Raw genomic sequence first — 23,097 nt, 5'->3', positions numbered from 1 at the left:
AGAGAGAGAGAGAGAGAGAGAGAGAGAGAGAGAGAGAGAGAGAATCCTAAGCAGGCTCCACGCTCAGCACAGAGCCCAACATGGGGCTCAATCCCAGCTGCTCAGGAGCAACTGACTGAGCCACCCAAGCACTCCCAGGCAGAAAGTTTTATTGCCATTTCAAATCTAAGAATGTGAGAGTCAAAGGGACCTTGGAGAGCACAGATTCCAACTCCCACACTTCAAAGGAACCGAGACCAAGGCACCCTAAGGCTATGTGCTTGCTTGTTCAAGGTCACAGGGTCACCTGGGGACAGAATCCTTGTCTCCCTACTAGGCTCAGGACTTTTTTCTTCACCATCATGTCTCTGCCAAAGATTAGGAAGCGGGAGGAGGAACGCACAAACCATGGTGGAAGGGGAAGTAAAGCAGACTCAGACTCAGATGTCGGTCTTGCTAAACATTTTTTTAAACAAAATATGTAATTATACAAGGAGTACAGTCAGATCTAGGAACGCAAGAATATATACAAAAGGGGGAAAAACACTCCGACTTCCATTCCACAATTAGTACGGTATTCTAATACAACTCTTCTTATCTTCTTGGTATCTTATATTTAAGTCTCTTGTCAAGTACATACTTTCCCCACAATCTCAACATTACCTCATGAGTGCGTTCATACTGTTGTACAGACTTTATAACCATGATTTTTAATGGCTGCACAGTTGGGTTCTTGAACAATTAGGTGACTTCCATTCTTTTGGCTGTTACTAATAAGACTGCAATCAAGTATCTCCGGTAGGCTGCCATTTTCCCTTTGCAGATTATTGCTTTAAGGTGGCTGCAGGGTATCTTTTACATGCACTCACTTGCTTCTCCAGGGAAGTCCTGCCAAGGGTCACTGGAGAAAGGCAAATTTGGGAAGCTCTCTGGCTCCTGGCTAGAAGCATGCTCTGCTCCCGTTCCTTCTTCGTCCCCTCAACAGAATACTCTCGAGCCAAGTGCTCAAAGTATGTTTTCAGCCAAGGAACATGGAGAAGGTTCATAATTTCATTCCCAAAAGAGGGACAGCAAGGGGGAACCTTATAAGAAGTGTAGTCAATGGCTGTTGATCATTTCATCCCCCTGGATGAGCATCTTTGTTATTATCCTTGAACGCAGATCAGGATTCTTTGGTTCCTTCCCTTGCTCTGCTGTTGTCAGTCTGTGCGTCTTGAGTAATCAATCCCTTGCTGGCCTGGGCCTAGTTTCCAATTCCATTAAACAAGGGGATTAGACTAGACAATTAATATCTCAACTACCTACATCATATAATAATTTTTTAAAAACCCTTTTTCCATTAACAAAAGGAACTTTAGGTCTTGTTAAAAACACAGAGAGTGGCTGTCTACCACACGCCTGCAGGAAGACTGTGCTGTTTTAGAAACGAAGGTGTAAAGACACTGAACACACACTTAGCTGAGGCTCAAAGAAGACAATCTATTTACGGTACTGCTTCCTTTTGAAGGAATAAAGGTTTTTTTTGGTTTGAGACGGGCGACAAGACTCTATTAGAAACCAATCCTCAGAAAGATGACTTCTTACTTTTCTTTCATTTGTCTAGTAGCTGGACTTCCCTGGGAATAAGAGAGTAGCCGTGATACTCTATTGGCTGGATACATAAAGTGCCTTTTTTCTATCACCATGATATTTTCTTCACTGTCACTCAGAAATATGTGGGTACAGAATTAAGAGCACTTAGTAGAGGCCAAACACCATGTGCCTGAGAATGCCGAAGCTGTACGGATCAATCAGGAGAGGAGGCAGGGGTTCTGATGCTGTAGTCAGGCAGTCTCTAGAAGTGGACATGCCCAGTTTCTAGCATGACAAGGCGGCTCAAACAGTACTCAGATGCCTAGAGACCCAGAGGGTTAGGCCGTGGTCAACAGTCCCAGCAAGGAGGCCCCCGAAGGCGGCTGCACAGTAGACTTCAATGAGGTGGCTGGTAATGTCATCCAAGACAAAGAATAAATAAAGCACCCTCAGGACTCAGGGTAAAGCTGGGAGCCCACACCAAACCTCCAGAGATTGAAAAGGTCATGATGGCCAAACTGGCCCTCGAAGAGAAAGGGGTTAGCTCTAATCCTACCCAGGTCCTTGACTGCTCATCAGTGGCACTGATAGAGACAACATGCAACTCTTTCTGCCAGTCTAATTTTAGAATTACAAATAAAAATGTTCACTTCATCAGTGGCCTAGGATCATCTTTTTTAGAACCTCTATCTTCTACAGAATACTTCATCACGACCTTGGAAAATATCAAGAAAAAAAAATCAAATATTTGGACTATAAGAATGGGGAAGAGGCCCAGCCTAAACAGGGGCCCCGCCCCTGGGTTTCCACCTCTCGCCCGCCCTCACTGTGTGCTCTTCTGCTCTGAGCCCTGGCTGGCTCTTACCGCTGGCTCCTGGGCCGGTGGTGGCTGTGGGGCTGCGGCCGGCTGTGTCTGGGGCTGCTGTGCTGCTGCCACAGCACTCTTCTGCTGCAAGGCGGCCTGCTGAGTCAGCAGCTGCTGCTGATGCAGGGTCGTGGCCAGCTGCTGCTGCTGCTGCTGCTGCTGCTGCTGCTGTTGTTGCTGGTAGAAGTTCTGTATCAGCTGCTGTTGAGAGCCTCCTTGGGACACCACAGGGAACTGGGCAATTGCTGGTTGCTGGGCTGCTGGGTGTACTGCCTGAAACTAAGCAGGGGGAGCGGCAAGAAAGTGGGAGGTGAAGAAAGCCTGTCTCTGAACAATGTTCCACAAGACACAAATGTCTCAGTCACAGCTAAGCCCAGTCCGAGGCCAAAGGCAAGGGTGGGCAGAAGTCTTTTAGCTTGGCCTGACAACTCACGAGGGGAACCTTGGGGCACCACAATGGACCCGGCGGCACCTTCCACTGCCAGGCTGCATCCACTGCACGGTGCTGCCTCCTGCACTGCACACTGGCTTCCGGGTGGGTTTCTACGGCGAGCCTGAGGGCTTCCATTTGACTGGGCAGCTTGTGACTCCCCATGCTGGAGTGTAACAGAAGCTAATAAATCATCTCCCAATCACAGAGGTAATCCTGCTTATAAAGGGATTTGGGAGCAGCCACGATCAAAATGCTTCATGAACAGGATGAAGCAGTGATGACACCGAAAAGAATGACCTAAATCCTAGCCCAGCTAATAGAGTCCTTCCAAGCCCTTCTGAAAATTATGTCCCGATGGCTCTATCTTACTATTACGGATATTTGATCTCACACTGATAACTAATTGTTTCAAGTTATATTCTCCCTGCCTCAGGATACAGATACTTCTTATCCATCCCTCTACTCTGCACTGCTAAGCATTGTGTGCCACACACACACACACACACACACACACACACACACACACACAGAGTAAGCATATACGCACAGAGGTCAAACAAGGGCCTACTGGTTAACAAAAGTCAAGATCTTGTCTTTGAACTTCCCAAACACTGTTACTTAGTTGTAGAGTTAACTGAGAGGACACTGTTTGCCTCCTGGGGCAAAGGTAAAGGGTTAGCAAAGAAGCTGATGTCAATAAATAGCTGCCTGTTTATAACTGCAAAATGCTGGAAACAACCAAATGTTTATCAACAGGGGACTGGTTGAATAAACCATGCTATGTGTCTTTAAAAGGGAATACTCTCAAGTTGTAAACAGGAATGAGGGCTCTCTCTCTCTATTACGGGATGGAGCGGACAGAATTCTGTAGATTTAACTTTGAAATTCTGTTACTGTTTTATATTTTAATGAAACAAAATTAAACCAAAATTCAGCAATAACTATAAATCAAAAGCAAAATGAAACAAATAAACCTGTGTATCAAATTTATAGCCAAACTCTGTAGAAAATAATGAGCTAAACATTCTAAGAATGAAAAAGGCAAAGAAATCTTAATACCATGGATTCATGGTGTATATTCTATTAACAGAACAAAACGAACAAAATACATTTCCCAAGTATCCACTGAAAAGGCTTAAAAACAATAACCAACCTATTAGCAAATGAATATCTTTAGTAACAAGATTGTGGTCTCTAAATACAATTTCCATTAAAAGGAAATGGAGCTCCTTCAGAGAAATCCAGGTCGAGGTCAAGGGCAGAGTGACCCTGGAAGGGCTTGTTACACTAAATAGCAAGGAAACCATTAAAGACGGCTGGGTCACCACCAAAAGACCCAGGAGTCAATCTGAAAAGACTTCCACTGGCCAAAGCTGGGGCAATTCAAGCATCAAAATGTTTAAAATGGCAATGCATGGAAATGTATCAAATATGTTAAAATCCCTGAGTTCATGACGATGCTAAAACAGAACAGAAACCTCTTTGTTCACCATCAGATGACACTAGGAACAAACCCATTCTGAAAACTGGTAAACACGGGGGAAAAGAATCAAGCATTTTTTCTACCTTTTCTGTATAAACAGTACTTCAGGGTCATCAAGTAGTTGAGAAAAATTCTTCACAGAAAAATTCCAGCCCCTCAGGGAAGAGGGGGAAGGTTAGCATACCACCATGTTGCCGTCCCTAAGGAGTTAATGGACTTAGGAAATGATCAGCAGTGGCTGCTAAACTGATCAGGGGCATTAAATGAATGGATCAGACAGACACCAAACTCACTGACTGATCTTAATATTAATAAAAGAGAAGACAACCAGACTTTATACGCCTCCTGATGTGATACAACCAGAAGAACAAAGAATGAGTCAACTGAATCAAATATGGAGCAAGCCTCAAAAAATGACCAGCTTACACAGAGGATGGAGGAACATATTAAGTGACCACACAGATGCATCAGCCAAATCCAGAGATGGAAAATACTACAGGACAAATGACCCAGTTTCTTCAAAAAACTGAATGGCAGAGGGGGGAAAAAAAGAGGGAGGGAGATGGCATGTGTGAATAAAAGGAGACTTAAAAGATACGTCAATTATTATAAAATGAATATGTTCATAGTAAAAAAATGTAGAAAAGATATATGAAAAGATAATGATAGAAAAAAGATATATCACAACTAAATATAATATGTGGTGGACCTTGTTTGGATCTTGAGTCTAACAAACCAACTTAAATCATGAGACATCAGGAAGAGTTAAATGTTACTGGATATTTTATAATAATAAGAAATTATTTTAGTATGGTAACGATGCAGTTGTATTAGAAAAAGAAGAGAGAAGAGTCCTTAAAATATTTCCTTTGAGGGGCACCTGGGTGGCTCAGTCAGTTAAGTGTCGGACTTAGGCTCAGGTCATGGTCTCGAGGTTTGTGAGTTCGAGCCCCACATCAGGCTCTGTGCTGACAGTGCAGAGCCTGCTTTGGATCCTCTGTCTCCCTCTCTCTCTGCCCCTTCCCTGCTCATGCTCTTTTGCTTGTTCTCTCTCTCTCTCTCTCTCTCTCTCTCTCTCTCTCTCAAGAAATATCTCCCTTGCTGAGTTTCCTCCATCCAGGTGAAGAGAAAGGGGTGTGAGTGTCCCAGTGACGGCTCCACTACTCAGTGTTTTCTAGTATTTACCTCTGGGAGAAGCAATGATGTCATGTCTAGTGGCTCTCTGCCTTCCCAGGGCTTCTCAAGGAAGATGCCTGTACCTACTGGGCCTTTTCGCAGCACTGTCTCAGATATGCCAAGCAAAAGAAGACTGTGAACAGCTTACCTGTTGAGCCTGCTGAGCCTGCTGCTGCTGCTGCTGCTGGTAAAACGTGCCTGCAGGCTGCTGGGAAGATGGCGGTGGCTGCTGCTGCTGTGGCTGTGGCTGCTGTTGCTGCTTGAGGAAGAGTTGCTGCTGGTGCTGGGGGGTGGCCTGGGCTGGAGTGGGCAGAGCCTGGGCTGGAGTGGGAGGCGTCTGCTGTGGGGTGGGTGGAGCCTGTGGCTGCTTGGGCTGAGACTGCGGTAGAGGCTGGCTGGGTTGGGGCTGGGTTTTGGGTTGGGGAACACTGGCTAAAAGGCCAGGCTGATTGCTGGATCCTGTAATGAGAATAAACTCCATATAAAGGCCCAAAATTCTTCCAGACGAAAACAGCTTGCTTTCTCCCTTGCCAAAGCAATAAAGAGGGGGGTGATAAGTGGACCAACAGCCCCAAGATCCACGTGCTCCTGTCTTCGCACTTCTTCTCGCTAAACTATGTGCTTCATATTTTTCAAAACAAGGTTCAGTAAGATGCCCCTGCACACAAACATGATCTTTGCACTTACTGGCATTCTTTAGGACAAAAGCATTCTTTGATGTTTTACATGTAAGTTATGCAACCCCAGTCTAGATGCCTGGCTATAAGCAGATAACTACCAAATTCATCAAAAACAGCTTCCTAATAGGGGAAGTAATGACTAAGTTCAGTTACTTGATAATTTAGATCCTCTAAACTAAGTTATCTTATTAGAACCAGAATACCAAAACAGAGTGGTAACAGATACTTTAAGAGACAGAACATTAAAGAAACCATTCCTCTGTCAAAAAGAGGAGGGTCTTGTTTCTTTAAAAGCAAAGAGAAATATAGGAAATAAAAAGGAAGGCATGGGATGAATGGACCAAGCCACAAAATGAGGACCAAGACTAGAAAAAATGAGTTATCAGGCTTCAGTGGTCATGGAGGTCCCCCACAAAATTCAGTGAGAGGATTCTCCTTTGGACAGCCACTTGCCATATAATTTCAATGGGAGTTCACCTCTTGTTCCTGAAGGCAAACCATTATTTCTTTTGTGCCTCTGAATTCCATTCCTGAAGGAAAAGTGGGCTTCCCAAGACTTGTGTAATGTGCAGGATAACAAAGAGGTATACCAAATTTCAAACCAACCTAGTTACTGACCTGCAACCTGGGGCAGGGGCTGAACTGTGGCCCTCTTTCGAGGTGTCAAAGCTGGCTGGATGGGAAGGATTCCTGGGTTTGGCTGAGTCTGCCCAGCCTTAGGCCTCTGACGTGGTGCAATTGAAGTCTCTGTTGTGGGAATGGGATCTGTCAGTCTAGGAAAGGAAAGGGGAGAAAACAGATTCATGTTAAAGTGTGGGAAGGTGAGGAGGGGTAGACAGAGTACTTGATAGATTGATTGGCTTTCCCATCCACACCTATCCAAATCTTCCAGATCTGCTTAATCGACATCTGCCAAAGGGTGTTCCACAGGGTATTATGTGTTACAAGATGTTATGAAGGAAGGTTTGGTGGGAAATAAGTTTTAACACACTGTTCAAAATATACCAAGCAGACTTCTTTCCAGAAGAACTTTTCACCTGTGAATGTGTATGCAGAACTTCGAAGACAGCACTATACAGAATACAATGTTTCTCTAGCTAATCTGACCTTGGGACCCTTCTAATACCATGTCAAAATAGTCTCTCTACAATAAAAAGCATGCAAATGAGTGAATCCAATAAGGCAACTAAAAGGAATAAGTAAATGTTTAAGATAAAGGATTTGGGGAATATGACACATATCTATTTCCTCCAATACACGTGTTCTTCTTTCCAGGGTAATAAAATGCTTAGCTCTTGTACACATTAAATTCATACAATGTTATATGTCAAATATATTTCAATTAAAATTTTTTTTAGCTGGGGACCGGGCCACAGAGTAAAAATCACATTGCCTAGCCTCTCTTACAATCAGATGTGGCCAATGCATCTAAGTTTTGGCCCTACATGGGAAACCAGATTGTTATATGGTAATTTCTAGAAACCTTAAGAAATAAGTAGTGTATGCCATTTGTCTCTCTTCTTCTTTGGCTATTCCTTCATCCTGTTGCTTGGAGCAGGGATGCTACCATCTTGGTCTGTGAGGTCACGGCCACAATCATAGAGATGGCATGGGCTACTTACCTCGACTTTGCTTACTTGAAAGAAAAGATAAATATCTATCTTATATGACCCACTATCATTTTGGACTCTCTTTAACTCACAGCCAAATCTAATCCAAATTAATACAGGGAGGACTGCTGTATGGTCTACTTGCTCCTTATGATGGTGCTAAAGTTCAGATGGTAACTTCCATTCATTTAGAGCAGTCCAGGCAGCTGGCTACTACCTAACTCAGATCAGAGTAGTTGACTTTTTTTTTTTTAACGTATTTTATTTTATTTTATTTTTATTTTTATTTTTTTTAATTTTTTTTTCAACGTTTATTTATTTCTGGGACAGAGAGAGACAGAGCATGAATGGGGGAGGGGCAGAGAGAGAGGGAGACACAGAATCAGAAGCAGGCTCCAGGCTCTGAGCCATCAGCCCAGAGCCCGACGCGGGGCTCGAACTCACGGACCGCGAGATCGTGACCTGGCTGAAGTCGGACGCTTAACCGACTGCGCCACCCAGGCGCCCCTTTTTTAACGTATTTTAAATTAAAAACATTTTTATTTTATTTTTAAAATTTTTTAAAAAGTTTATTTATTTTAGAGAGAGGGAGAGAGAGAGACAGAGACAGAGTGAGCAGGGGAGGGGCAGAGAGAGAGGGAGACACAGAATCTGAAGCAGGCTCTAGGCTCTGAGCTGTCAGCACAGTGCCTGACGCGGGGCTCGAACCCACGAACCGTGAGATCATCACCTGAGCTGAAGTCGGATGCTTAACTGACTGAGCCACCCAGGTGCCCCTCCAAGAATATTTTAGAGAGAGAGAGCATGAGCAGGGGAGAGGGGAAGAGAGAGAGAGAGAGAGAGAGAGAGAGAGAGAGAGAATCTTAAGCAGGTTCCATGCTCAGCATCCCAATACAGAGCTTGATCCCACAACCCTGGGATCATGACCTGAGCCAAAATCAGGACTCAGACGTTCAATCAACTAAGCCACCCAGGTACATCACAGTAGTTGTCTTTTGAAAAAGCACTTTAGAGTATAACTAAAGTTAAGGCCAAAAAAGCTTCATGAATATTTCCAAAATATGTGTGGCACAGCCTCCATGAAATGCAAAGCAGGAAGCAAAGCAGCCAGCCCCATGTCCTTCCCTATGACATATCTCCATTGTGGACCCTGAGGCTTTTCCTCTGAAATCCTGCTAGAAGGCTGTTCTTGTGCGGGGTAGAAAACTGATAATATAAAAGCTATTTTATTTAGGGGGGCTGTAACCTGGGGAAGGGTAGGAGGGAAAATGGGACAGATTTGGAGAAGAGGAAAAAGGTGTAAGAAAAATAAAGCTAAGGGTGAGAGAGTCAAAGAGACTTCTATAGAAACCAAATACTAAGAACCTCCACACTGGATGGATTTCTCTTAAGGGTAACATCCTAGAGATAAAGGGATTTGGAGTCAAACAAAACTATATTTGAGTTTAGCTCCCCGTTAACTGTGCAATAATAGGTATGTCATTTTACTTCTTCTTGCCTTGGGTCCCTTATGTGTAAAAATGAGAAAAAAATACATCATGAGGCAGATGTGAACATCAAATGCATCAATGACTGTAAACCTGTTCTTATGAACTGTAGAGTACTCAAAATGTTAGTCTATATGACTTCAATGTGCTGTGAAAAAATACAGACCCTGAGGCCAGGAGCTCTGGCTCTACGTTGTCCTATCTATGTGCTTGTGAACAAATCACTTAACGTACAGAGCAGAGTATGGATGCTGAAGTTCTGGGTTTCTTACTAACCACATTGATTAACTGCCTTGGGCAACTTATAATTTGGAGTCTGTTTCCTCATCTGTAAAATGAGAACAACAGCAATAACTCAGATTCATTTCAAGGAAAATAAAGTCATCTTATTTATATAAAGAACTTGCTATGGTCTGGTACACATGATGCCTCAGTGAAGAGTGGTTACTTCAAAACTAGAGTTAGAAAGAAAAACTCATCGCTCGGGACTGGGGAGTAAATATGAGAACACAAATGAAATCATTGCAAATTATAGATAACCCAAATCTCTTGGCTGTAAGGTCTGTGTATTCTCGCAGCATTACTGAATCCATACAAACCAACAGCTTGGGCACTCTACAGCTTATAGAACAGTTTCACGGGACTGATGCATTTGCTGTTCACATCTGCCATATGAGGCAGGTATTATTTTCTCCATTTTACACTCAGAGCACCACTCAAATGGTAGGTTACTGTCACTGTTATAAATGTGTGGGCTTTGCGGGAATGGATCCTTGCTTAGCCTCAGTACCCACCATATTTGGGCCTGGTGAAATATGCCCATAAACCCAAATGCTCAGCTAATCAAATCAGCCCCCAAAGAAATTTCCAGAGGTGAGCATGGCAGAGTTAGGTAAGAATGACTACAAAATAACAACATGGATATAGTTTGCTAAGTTTGTTAAAAAGAAGTATTTTAGAGCCACATCAGCATTTATATTTATTCTATAAATATTTAAGAATGTTTTAAAATGTAGAAATTATTTTACTCCTCTATGAAAATTCACATATTCCCATGTAAGGTACCCTGTTGATAGTTTGCTGGTAATGTTTCCTTGGCATAGGAACACGGTAGAAAAAAAAAAGGCATAAAATGTCTCCTCGACTACCCTCAGCATTTGCCATTTGGAAGCATGGCAGCCATGAGGATACGCCCTGCAGACCTTCAACATGTAAGGGGTGCAAAGACCATGTGCCCCAGCTGCTGTGCCCCTGAAATCCACTGCCATGTTCGCTCTGAGGCCATGCTTCCCATAGGCTGCTGTCAGCCTTTGCACCCCAGTCACAGGGATATTAAAGTTGGCCTGTTTCTGGAACACCGGGACTCCTCTGGTAGCTGACCTTGGCTTGAGGATTCCCGGACACCTTTGGTGAACTTTCTTTAAATTGTGTGGCAGTTTCTAGGTCACTTCCACCCAATCTTCCTTCCTCTCTCTGGTCTAGACTTCCATTGCCTTCTGATGATTCTCCCAGCCTTCTGTGGCTCCCTCCCTAATTTCTCTCACAGCCAAATAAAATCCTAGCTTCTTCAATCCTCTCTTGGCATTTGTTTCTTCAAAGACCCCACACCCCATGGTATGTGATTAACTAAGCTCCACAAGCTCTCCTGCTGTTGTTCATGGAGTCAGTGCCTTGACCTGCACTCTCCTGATATGGCCAGGGCCACAGGAAGTAAGAAAGAAGGGGAGGTGAAGGACTAGGGTGGTGAACCAGGCTACACGAGGGTCAGGACACACATCTAGGACCCTCTGGTACTAGCAGTATTTAAAGTCTGCTGTTGCCTCGTCTCTGAATGCCCCTGTGCCTCTTCCCAAGCAAAAGAAACAGCTGCAGAGTTCTTGATTCTCTTTCAAATGTATATCACTGTGTTTCACTATGCTCCTCCCTGCACTCCCACAGAACAGTTTCTGCCTAGAAGAGACAGAACTTGCTCTCCTGCTCTGTGTGGCCTCGGGCCGCAGCAGTGTAACAGTCACAAGGCACCTTCCCTTGCCACTGTGGCAGCGGGTGCAGGACATGTGCATGCTCAGGCAGGCACTTCTTACCTGGCCTTTGGCTGGGTCTTTTTTGCAGCTGCCTCACTGGCTTTCACTGGTTCAGGAAGCTTTGCTGGAATGGGAGAGTTCTAGAAAATTGAAAGGAAACCAGAAAAGGACATTGCAGATTTCTTTATAAAAGAATAACCAGTATGACTGGGCCGATGGAAATACATGTCAGGGTGTTCCAGAGGGGCTTCCAGACCCTGATGTCTATTAGAGGGAAGGGAAGTCAACCAAAGGTAGATTGCACCAGACTCAGCCCCACTCAGGGAGGCAGCATATCGGAGAGGAGTACAGAGCAGCCTGTGTGCAGCACACTCCACCCCTGCCTCCTCCCAACCTTCTGGACCCTTTGCTTCCTTGTGCACAGCTTAGAGGTGATGTTACGAAAGGAATGGGAAAGAGATGTCTGTAACCTGTGTTAGCATTTAAGCTATCAGCTAGACCTTAGAGAAGTCAGCACTAACCATCAGTGCACCCAGCCGGGGTTCACTCCGTCTTCTGCTTGAACGCTGGGAGAAAACCACGGCTACGACCCATCTGGTTGCTGAGCCAGTGCCTCTCACGGTGCGTGAGGCACCCCTCAACCCACAAGGCCAGTAGAACTCCTCCCAGCTGGATTCTGCGCCGGCCACCTAATACCAGCTCTCAAGGGAGTCCTATTGTCCCTGACCACATGACAACTGCTTAGCACTGCTGAGAACCAAATGGACTGAGACTTGTGAAGCTTTTTCTTTTTTTTTAATGTTTATTTATTTGAGAAAGAGACAGTGTGAGCAGGGGAGGGGCAGAGAGAGAGGGAGACAGAATCTGAAGCAGGCTCTAGGCTCTGGGCTGTGAGCACAGAGCCTGATGTGGGGCTTGAACTCATGAACCGCAAGTTTATGACCTGAGCTGAAGTCGGACACTTAACCAACTGAGCCACCCAGGTGTCTCATGCAGCTGACTTTTTAAAAACTGGTTACCAATCTGAATGCTTTCAATTATGTTTCAGGTTATTTAACTTTATGAATGGGGAAGGAGGACAGCAAAAGAAAAACAAGGCCATGTTGGGTTCCTGTACAGGATTCCTCATTTTAATCTGGAAACCCAACAAATGGAATACTAGCAATAGTACATATTTAGGCTTTTAGGAGGGACTGCCCATTTCCTTCATGTTTCCAGGTGGGGAGAATTTCTGCTAGAATATCTCTCCTTGCTTCTCTTCCACTCTCCAAACATTCCTCTCCCAAGAGAGGAGCATAACTTATTTGACTGATAGGACCGGGAGAAAAAAGTGAGCTTGCCTGGCTCACCTGTGCGCTCCCTCCTTTAGGGTACAGCCTTCTCTCCAGAATCAGGCACTCCCAGCTCAGTCATGTGGATCTAATGTTAGGGAGCCTGACTGGTCAAGCTACGTTCTCTGACTCAATCTTATTAGTAATAAAGCCAATACTCTGAGTTCCGTCTGAATGATTTCCACATCTGATTCCAAATGTGGGAGTGAAAGAGGAGTGTTCTTTATCAGCACCCTCAAGCCCCCACAGTAACATCAAAAGTACATTATTGGGAAAATTGAGAAGATAATTTCAGATTATAACGTATTCATTACGGCAGCCATTAGTAAAATGTTCAAGGGAGCTGGATTACAATATGACATGAAAAATATGCTAAGACCATAAAAAGGGTGTTTGCAAGCACTATACTCTGAAAGCTGCAGAGTGTAGAGCTTAGGATTACTAAAGTGTAGAAAACATTCTTATGGCCTGATGTATGTGGGGAGGGTGGTGGAAAAGGAGTGTGTTATAGGTGGCAGACAGCAGAAGCAGAATCAAGAAAGTTCTGCTGCAATAAAGGAGAAAAGGGACAAAGGACAAGAGGCTTGCGTCCCAGTAGGTATGTGGGCAAGTCCAGAGGCCTGCCTTAGGAAACCAACCTGCCTTACCACTGCTAGGTAAATACAGTAGGCACTTGGATCTTAGTGAACTGAGGAAGTTGACAAGACAATAAGTTGGTCAATCTTCACCCAAAGTGTTCAACTCAGTCCTGAGGGAACTTTATCTTTTTTTTTTTTTTTTTTTTTGGTGTAATTGCCTTAGTTTAAATTGCCATAGTTAAATTCTATGGGAAAATTGGGTTCTCTTTATAGTAATTGCTTCATACTTAGCTTTGCTTGAACACCTCCTATCAGATAAAACAAAGGACATCTATAATTGTTAAGCAGCTGGTTAACACCTCAGGAATTTTAAACAACAATTTGATAATGTTTACTTCCCCTAAAAAGCATCTTTCACATACCTGTACATTAGGAATTGGGCATTCTTTCTTGAGTAGTTTGAATGAGAAGTAGGACACCTGGTAAATATCTGGCCTTTTGTCAGGGTCTGGTTCCAACATATACCCTAAGGCAAACATATGTGAATTTACTTAATAATATTCTAATACTTATTATATCAGCTAGGAAGTATAATTTCTGTTACCAAATGTTATTTTCATTTTTATTTCTCATAAAAGTCAGACAGTATAATTAGCTCTTTTCCTACCCTCTCCGAAATGAAAGCTATAACTTCCCGAACATTTGTAACATCCACAAGAAAGTAACAAAATTTCTGAACTGTAACAAAGATACCTGAAGTTCACCTTCTGTGACTTGTGCAACAGGGACTCATGCAAACTCTCAGTATGAAAGTTACCACCTTCATATTCTGGTACCTAGGAAGTTATGGAGTCTTGCTTCTGCCTTCCTTAGTTCATGATATCTTGCTAAACAAATGATTATCCTTGATAATTATAATCACAACTCAGTGGGTTTTTTTTTTCACTTTCTTTTCTTCTTCCTCTTCCTCCTCCTCCTTTTCTTCTTCTTCTTTTAGTAATCTCTACTCCTTACGTGGGGCTAGAACTCACAACCCTGAGATCAAGAATCTCATGTTCCACTGAATGAGCCAGTCAGGTGCCCTTCAAAACTCAAACTTTAAGAACTGACTATAGACATTGGGGTACAAGTGCCCCTATGCATCAGCACTCCTGTATCCTTTGGGTAAATTCCCAGCAGTGCTATTGCTGGGTCACAGGGTAAATCTATTTTTAATTTTTTGAGGAACCTCCACACTGTTTTCCAGAGTGGAGTCTGCATTCCCACCAACAGTGCAAGAGGGTTCCCGTTTCTCCACATCCTCTCCAGCATCTATAGTCTCCTGATTTGTTCATTTTAGCCACTCTGACTGGCATGAGGTGGTATCTCAGTGTGGTTTTGATTTGTATTTCCCTGATATATACACAATGGAATACTACGTGGCAATGAGAAAGAATGAAATATGGCCTTTTGTAGCAACGTGGATGGAACTGGAGAGTGTTATGCTAAGTGAAATAAGTCATACAGAGAAAGACAGATACCATATGTTTTCACTCTTATGTGGATCCTGAGAAACTTAACAGAAGACCATGGGGGAGGGGAAGGAAAAAAAATAGTTAGAAAGGGAGAGAGCCAAAGCATAAGAGACTGTTAAAAACTGAGAACAAACTGAGGGTTGATGGGGGGGTGGGAGGGAGGGGAGGGTGGGTGATGGGCATCGAGGAGGGCACCTGTTGGGATGAGCCTGGGTATTGTATAGAAACAAATCTGACAATAAATTTCATATTTGAAAAAAAGAAAAAAATTTAAGAACTGACTTATTATTCCTTTGTTGGAGATATTAACTGGTTTCCATTCTAAAAGAAATTATAAAATAATAAACACATCTCTACTTTTACATGATCTATAGAACACTTGTTTATTTCCAGGTCCTTTAAGCTTCTGCCCTGAAGCTGGAAAAAATCCCCAGGAAAAAATCTTTCTGAAGACACAGAGACAGACACATGCATACACACCAACAACGATGCAAGGCAATTTACTGTTTAAGGAATCAAATGAATGGTTTGAACACCAAGTGCAGGCAAGACTGATGAGGCTGCAGTCTTGCGGAGGACTTACAGAAGAAGCAGGGTTTGGGCTGGGCCTTGAAGGCACGAAAGAGTTTCGTCAGTCAGGGGAAAGAGGAGAAAGAGATATTCTCGATGACAGAACAGTCTGTCTGGGCAAAAACAGACTTGAAGAAAGGCAAAAGAGTGCCCTGTTGTGAGGAAATGCAGGTGCCAGAAAGACAGAACGACTTCCTTGTCAGGGAAATAAGGCCGGGTGGGCGGGGGTGGGGAAGCAGAGTATGAAGGGTCTGAAATGCGACGCGGAGAAGCTGGGCCCTACTGTAGGACCACTGGCAAATCATGACGTTTACTAATAGGGACCTGACGGGGCGGCACTCTGTAAGACTGATCTCATGGTGAAGCGGTGCTCGGACGACTGAGGGAGGAGGGAGACAGCTGGCCAGTCCACCAGTACAGGCGTGAGTTGGCCAAGTCTCTATATACCGTGGTGACAGTGATGGGAACAGAGAATGGGATGGGACCAGGAGAAACTCCAAAGAAAGAATGCTGCTTAGAAAATGGCTGACTCTTTACTCTGTCTTATGAGCCAGATCTAAACCTTAAACTTCAGTTATCCAGGCTTGAATGGTGACACCACTGATACAAACTGAAAACAGAGGGGAACTGTGTATTGGGAGTAAATGGGCAATCACAATAAATTTTACAACTGTGACCTTAGAGAGACCATGGAATCTTCAAGTAGTTTGTAAACTGAAATAGGTCAGAGCTTGGAAAGATGTCAGTGTCAAAGACTTGCTTTTCCCAGTATGAACGTGCTGTCCAAATGTGAAAAAAAAAAAATGTATTACAAAATTATCCTACCATTCTAGCATCAAATTTGGCCATTTTCTTATCTATCTCTTTCCAACCTTCATTTATGAAGCTGCAATTCTAGAACAGTAGTCCCTCCTTATCCATGGGGGACACGGTCCAAGACCCCCAGTGGACGCCTGAAACTGCGGATAGTACTGAATCCCATATATACTATGTTTTCTCTTCTACATACACACCTATGACAAAGCTCAATTTATAAGTTAGGTACAGTCAGAGATTAACAACAATAATAAAGTAGAGCCATTATAACAATATGCTGCAATAAAAGTTATGTGAATGTGGCCTCTCTCTCTCTCTCTCAAAACATCTCGTTATACTGAACTCACCCTTCTTGTGACAATGTGAGAGCATAACATGCCTACGTGGTGAGATGAAATGAGGTGAATGACACAGGCACAGTGACGTAATGTTAGGTTACTACTGACCTTTCTGACTAGATGTCAAAAGAAGGACCATCTGCTTTCTACTGCAGTCAACTGCGGGTAACTAAAACCGTGGAAGGCCAAACCACGGATAAGGAGGGACTACTCTAATGCTTTACCTCTGAAAACAGTTCAACAACCATTGAATGCCATAGTCCATTTATTTAAATACCCTCTCCCTCCTTTTTTTGGTTAATAAACAGAAGAAGTTGATTGATAAAATTGGCACTGTGGAATAGGTAGTGATCTCAAAGCTGTAACTATGTTTTTATTTTGGGGTTTTTTTGTTTGTTTGTTTTGAGAAAAGCTGTAACTATGGTAACTTGGGTAAGTTACCTATACTGTCTCAGCCTCAGTTTCCTCATTTGTATAACGGGGATAATTATATTTACTACATAAGACTTGAAGAACTAAATAAGGTACAAGTAGGCCCTTAACAAATGTCAGATGCTCCACCCCACATTTGCTTCTGTTTTCTTCAGTACAGCCCCACCCAGGACCCAAACTGGGTCACTCAAGATTTATAACCCATAATGGTTAAAATTCAGATGCTGAATCCCTTGACCAATGCAAAAAGATGACAAAATATCTCTTTCACATTTGCGCACAAGGGCTTGTGCAAAGATTGCTTGTTCTGCCATCTGGTTAATGAATTAGTACATATGCTTGCTGTGACGATGCAAAAGAGTGGGGAATCTTAAAAAACATTTCAAACAAAGCGTTGAGCTTAAATGCTTGTTATCAAAATCCAGGGATTAACCTAAAGAGAGAAAAAAAACCTAGTCCCACAGAGTTATACAGTCTTAATTATGTATTCACTCCAGCCAACGCACAGCAATCATTTCAATTTGAGTTGCTTCCAGTTTTGCAGAGATGAATTTCTTATCACTTGATAGGAGTCAGCTGGACTCTTTCATACTGACTGCAAGAGAACAGAGCGGTACTGTACTGTACTGCTCAAAGCACTGTTAGGATTTCTGCTCAAGCCTAAGAGAGTTTAGATTTCTAGCAAAAAGACCTACCACTCTAACTAGACACTGTGGTATTATCTTTGAGTGACCCACTATTATCGACTTATCTATCTTTGCATCCAACCCATCACTCCTGGGATCTAATCCCTTTGTCCCCCCAGTTCATTCCTAGAGATTGGAGATAAAAATATGAAACCAGAAACTTGAGATACTTACTAATTAGGCAGTGCATGTCTTGGGAATATCGAGAATTATCAGGAATTGTGAAGTTTCCGTCACAAATTGCCACCTGACTCTCTCCAAATGGCAAAGTGAAGTAGCATAATTTATACAACAAACATCCAAGAGCCTAAAAAAAATAAAGCAGATTGCTACGAGTGGTTTATTTACCATAACTGCAAATGGGTCTACTGAGACATACTGGCATCATCCACACTTACTAGCAGATATAAAAGCTACGTACTATTAACCTATTAGAAGAAACCTGAATTTAGAACTCAGCACCACTATTTAGCTGCTGAGTTACGATATTTCTACCAGCATTACCAAATGGTGTTCCGAAAAAGAACAAGTATTTCAGTTATTTCGCTCTTAGGAACTAGTAACACATATATGAAAACCACCTAAATAATGGGCAGGTCACCTGAATAATTTTCACAGAGCTCTAAAATAATTTCCTTTGACATGCTTCACGGAGCAGTGGCAGGTCACCCCGAGAATAACTCTGAGAGATAGGGAGACAGTGATATGGTACAGTGGCCACGCTTGCTATGGCACTGCCTGGATTAGACTTGGGAATTTACAGTCAAGACTGCTGGTATCTGAGATGCGGATAGGTTAGTTGACACCTACCCAAATGTCTGCCTTCGTAGTGATGATTTTGCCACTGTACAGGTTGACCATTTCTGGTGCTCGATAGGACAGCGTTGTGTATCTACAATCAAGAGATTTGGTTTTTGTTAAATATGTCAATGCTATCATTAAAAACCAGGGGTAGCAGAAATACTTTTTAAATACATTTATGTTTCTATTAATAAAGTCTAGTTCCCTGGGAGCAATCTGCAGAAGAGAGTAGGAAATAGTAGTGTAGATAAAATGAAAAGCTGTCCTGGGTACACACCCATGGCCCTTTAGAAGCAGCCCTTCTATCTGAGAGCGTGTGGCAACCCAGACGCTAAGGCACTTAAATAAACTCTAAAAGCAACTTTTCTTGGGTCCTCAAATGAAAAAATCTTCTTCTGCAAATCCTTACTGTTCGATATCATGTCTTGCTGATTTGTTTTTAAACATAGTAATTTCCTTAAGTGTGGCTCAATACTGATGTGTAATACTGGCTGAGACACTGCACAACAGCAGAAAGAATAGCTGAGGTGGGAGGTGGACGAATCTCTGCTGCCGGAAGAGGAATGAAGCAAGAGTTTACCCCTTATCTCTGGCTCAAGGAAAGAGGAATACAAGCTCCGCTTCAAAGAGCATCTTGGTGTGGCCAAGCATGTGACTTATGCTGTTTGAGTCTCTAAAGCCCACAGGGCACCGTGCTCTAGGTGTCCACCAGAGCCTTGGACCAGAAGTCTTCCCACCCCAGGCTTGGCTGCCAAGAGTGATGCAGGAAAGGAGACTGAGGGTCAGGATACAGGTGTGCATACTAGACTTCTGGATTATTAGTAGTATTATGGCCTGTGAACAATCTAACACTCTTGACAATAGGGGAAAATGGGTCAGGTTCTTAACTGGAGCCAGAAATTTAAAGAAGCTTTTTCTCATGGCAGTCAGTGATTCAGTATCTGTAGAGACTTCACATTCCTACTTACCATTAATTCCATTAGATTGTTGACCTCCTTAGGAGCAAGAAGGAATACATAGCAATGCAGGGTTCAGTGAAAAGCACATCCAACTGACTGGTAATGTCATAGCTGTTGTGATTCCGCTTAAAAACATCACAGTACTTCTATGGTTTGTGTACCATTCAGCTTTTTAAGGGCTGTGCGACTTAAGTCAAAATATCTATATACAGTGACCACTGGTCCATTAATAAAGCGCTGTATGATTCCTTCATTTTACGCTATTGACCAACGCTTGCAAACCACTCCACAGCCTCCTCTTAAAATCAAACAATCCCACTGCCCAACATGATGCTCTGAGACAAGGGGGGCCATGACTAGCACCCTGGTCTTTCCACCCTGACCTCATCCGGAAGCTGAAAGTAATGTTGCTGATCTGCAAATGGACGAAACTCCAAGAGAAGAGGAAAGGCTTACTTCTTAATCTCATCTTCTACTGCATTGACTCCCTCAGTTTGTGGATTCTGAAATTTGTTGGTGGCGCTTCCAAAGTCACACAGGACATAGTGGCCTCGGTCATGCAAGAGGATATTTTCAACCTGAAAAACATTCCCCAACCACCCGATCCAAGATATTATTTAGTAATGCATATGAAAATCTGGTTCATAGTCACATAAATATTCTATTTCTGATAATCCCACTAATATGCACGGGAAAGTTCTTCCCCACCAAGTATCTCGCCAGGGGTCGTCCCAAGTGAACAAAAAGAAAAGCACAGTAACAGGGTAAAATGAGAGTAGAGGGGGTAAATAGAGGAAAGTCCACAATGGGAAAATGAGTCCCACTTACCTAGATTTCCAGCTACATTCCTCACCTTGGCAGAAACAGTCCTAACACTTTTAAGTCTCTGTATCTTTTTTCATGCTTTTCTCTCCATCTAGAATACTCTCTATGACCTCCACCCCCTTAGCCAACTATCAATATCCCATTCATCTTCCGAACTCCAGTTCAGATGCCACGTCTTCTTTGAAGCCTTCCTCAAGCACCCACTCAGACAAATGTCACTCTTTCCCCATGGCCCTTCAGTACTTCATTCTTCCTGACATCAGTGATTTCACTTGAGTCTTATACATGCATATATCAATTTCTTTACTACAGTAAGTTAGAATTTCCAGAATTAATAAACATTTGCTGTATTTTAGTTACTTCTCAAAGTGATTAAAGGCCTGTGGGCAAATGTCCAGTTTTCCTGTTGAAGTATTACCTTATCTTTCTGCAGATGAATGCTTTGGGCAGCGAGTTAGCAGTTCCAGGTAGAAGGGAGCTTACAAAGACCAGAATCTACAGAAATCTCTGGTATCAAAGGAGTATGCCAGTGCAAGAATAACTCCAAAATAGTGGGCACTTCTGTACTCAGGATGTACTGAGTCATTTTTGGTCTAGGTGAATTGCGTTGACCGGTATGTTGGAGGACAGACCTAGCTATGCATGGGCAGTAAAATGGCGGCCAAAAAATCTTGTTCGGCCAGTAAGTCTATAGTCTCCGTTGTCTTTTGTCTTCAGCCTTCCAAAGACTGATCACCTTCGGAAAACAAAGGCCAGAGTCTACTATAGGCTCCTTAAAGACAAACACCATCTCGGGGTGGCTAAGCCACCCATCTGGGTGGCTCAGTCGGGTTGGGCGTCTGATTTCGGCTCAGGTCATGATCTCATGGTTTGTGAGTTCGAGCCCCGCATCAGGCTCTGTGCTGACAGCTCAGAGCCTGGAGCCTGCTTCGGATTCTGTGTCCACTTCTCTCTCTGCCCCTCGCCAACTTGTGCTCTGTCTTTCTATGTCTCTCAAAAAATAAATAAATGTAAAAAAAAAAAAAAAAAGACAAGCACCATCTCTTCATTGCGTTTGTAGTCTTCTCTGCCAGTGCCTACCATTGTGCTTGGTACAGAAATGTTGGTTGAATTGTATAAGTTAAAAAAGAGGAACACATTTAATACTGTGTGTGTGTGTGTGTGTGTGTGTGTGTGTGTGTGTGTGTGTCTGTCAGAAGCAAGATGGGAGCCACCAAATACCCAGACCCTATTACTGCACATATTGGTTCTTTAAAAAAACAAACAAACAAAAATCTGGTCAACTGTGATAGTCTCTTGTTCCAATACTCGTTTCTACCTATACTTGCTTTAATTCTCCTAAAAATTACATTATTATAAAAATGTTTATAGTTTGTACCTGCTAAATCTAACACCTAAAGTCTTTGCTGCAAACTGATTCTTTTATTTGTTGTCTCTTACTCCTACTGAGTCTCACTCCTGGTACTGTTATGAGGGGTTTTGTTACTGATGCTGTTAACTCATGTTCCTTGGAATTCATCTGGGGGAAGCCTATGAGGCCTGAGTTTAAAGTCTATTGTTCTTCCAGAAAGGATATGCTTTTGCACCTGGGGCACTGCTAACCTACAATCACTTTAACCTAGAATTTTGACCTTGGGATTTTTAGCCACATAAGGCAGTATGAACTATGGCTATCATCTCTCATGGATATGCTCTTGTTCTCCAGAGACAAGGCTAAGGGAAGCAAATATTTCTACCATCTACAGCTTTTCAAAAACTCATCAGTTTAACCTATTTACACAAAGTAAAACAGTCAAGCTATCCTGAACATATACTCACTTTAGGAATCTAAAATAATTCCGACAAAACAATACTAATATTTCTAATCTACTTTAGAGGTTATAAACAGAACAGCTACGATTTCCTAAGCTTTTACTATTACGAGTACTACTGTACTCATCACTTTACACGGATTATCCTCATAATAATATAATAATATCCCTGTTTTACAGATGTGGAGAGTGAGACTCACAGTGATGAAGCTGGGAAGCAAACCTAGGCAATTTAATTCTAGAGAAAGGCAGGTAATTACCTTTCTGCCAGGGTAGGAAGCAGATGAATTACTCACAGTCCCCACCCATAAGTATCCACCAACTGAGGTGGGTATGATGACTATATTTGCCCAGTGTACTGGATACAAGCTTAAGGACAGGGCTGCCTCGGTCCTTTATGTTCACAAATATCCCATAACAGGAATCTAGTCAATGAGGAATCGGGTGTATAACCACTAGCTAGGCTGCTTTGCTCAGTGTCTCGTAAACATTCCCTGTATCGCCAGGCTTATCATTTTATTCAATTGCTCATTCTCTACCTGTCAAATCGTAGCCATTCTTCAGGGCTTTGCTCAAGTCGCAAGTCCTCAGTAAAACCTTCCATGGCCATCCTACAAAATCTGCAGAACTTGCTGTCCATAGGAGGGGCTGCCAAAGTAAGACCTTTGGGCCAAATACAGCCATGCCCATTGGTTACTTATCCTCTAGTCTATGGCCGCTTTTGAGCTCCAGTGGCAGAGGTGAGTAGTTGTGACAGACGATCTGGCTGACAAGCCAAAATATTTACTATCTGGTCCTTTGCAGAAGTTTGCCAACTTCTGGTCTATAATTACACTATGCCTGTGTGTCTCCTGCAATACCCAGTCAAGTATTTTACATACACCAGATACCCTTCCATCCCTTATTCAGTATGCATTAGCAGTGATCTTCCTTCCTGGTCTCACGTGAAACCATGCATCTCCCATTATATGTGTTCAGTCCCTTCCCAAATTAGTTTCTATTCTTCTAATGCTAGATTGTACATTCTAAAACACTGTTAAGTGAGTTCACGTCAAAATACAAATAAGGTAGTTCCAGGGACCAAAATCACTGGGTTGGGCCAGAGGCAGTGGGGGTGGGGGTGAGGG

General features: G+C 42.9%; 1 protein-coding gene across 13 annotated transcripts in view; it reads right to left on the bottom strand.

The window, feature by feature from the left end:
- AAK1 (AP2 associated kinase 1) overlaps window positions 1-23,097 on the bottom strand; it is a 164,891-nt gene that overhangs the window by 40,486 nt on the left and 101,308 nt on the right. For 12 of the 13 annotated variants that reach the window (XM_040458639.1, XM_040458644.1, XM_040458645.1 and 9 more), the window contains exons 6-13: window positions 19,791-19,912; window positions 18,385-18,466; window positions 17,749-17,881; window positions 13,641-13,744; window positions 11,370-11,449; window positions 6,807-6,961; window positions 5,657-5,967; window positions 2,417-2,695 (exon numbers count right to left, since the gene is read on the bottom strand). In XM_040458639.1, coding sequence (XP_040314573.1) covers window positions 2,417-2,695; window positions 5,657-5,967; window positions 6,807-6,961; window positions 11,370-11,449; window positions 13,641-13,744; window positions 17,749-17,881; window positions 18,385-18,466; window positions 19,791-19,912 — 1,266 coding nt within the window. The remainder of the gene's footprint in view (window positions 1-2,416; window positions 2,696-5,656; window positions 5,968-6,806; window positions 6,962-11,369; window positions 11,450-13,640; window positions 13,745-17,748; window positions 17,882-18,384; window positions 18,467-19,790; window positions 19,913-23,097) is intronic. The other variant, XM_040458646.1, reaches the window with a different exon arrangement.

Source organism: Herpailurus yagouaroundi, unplaced genomic scaffold (genome assembly GCF_014898765.1).
Source record: "Herpailurus yagouaroundi ecotype Mexico unplaced genomic scaffold, PumYag 221, whole genome shotgun sequence".
Taxonomy (NCBI): domain Eukaryota; kingdom Metazoa; phylum Chordata; class Mammalia; order Carnivora; family Felidae; genus Herpailurus; species Herpailurus yagouaroundi.
The sequence above is the reverse complement of the archived record's forward strand: the minus strand, read 5'-3'. Positions and strand labels throughout refer to the sequence as shown.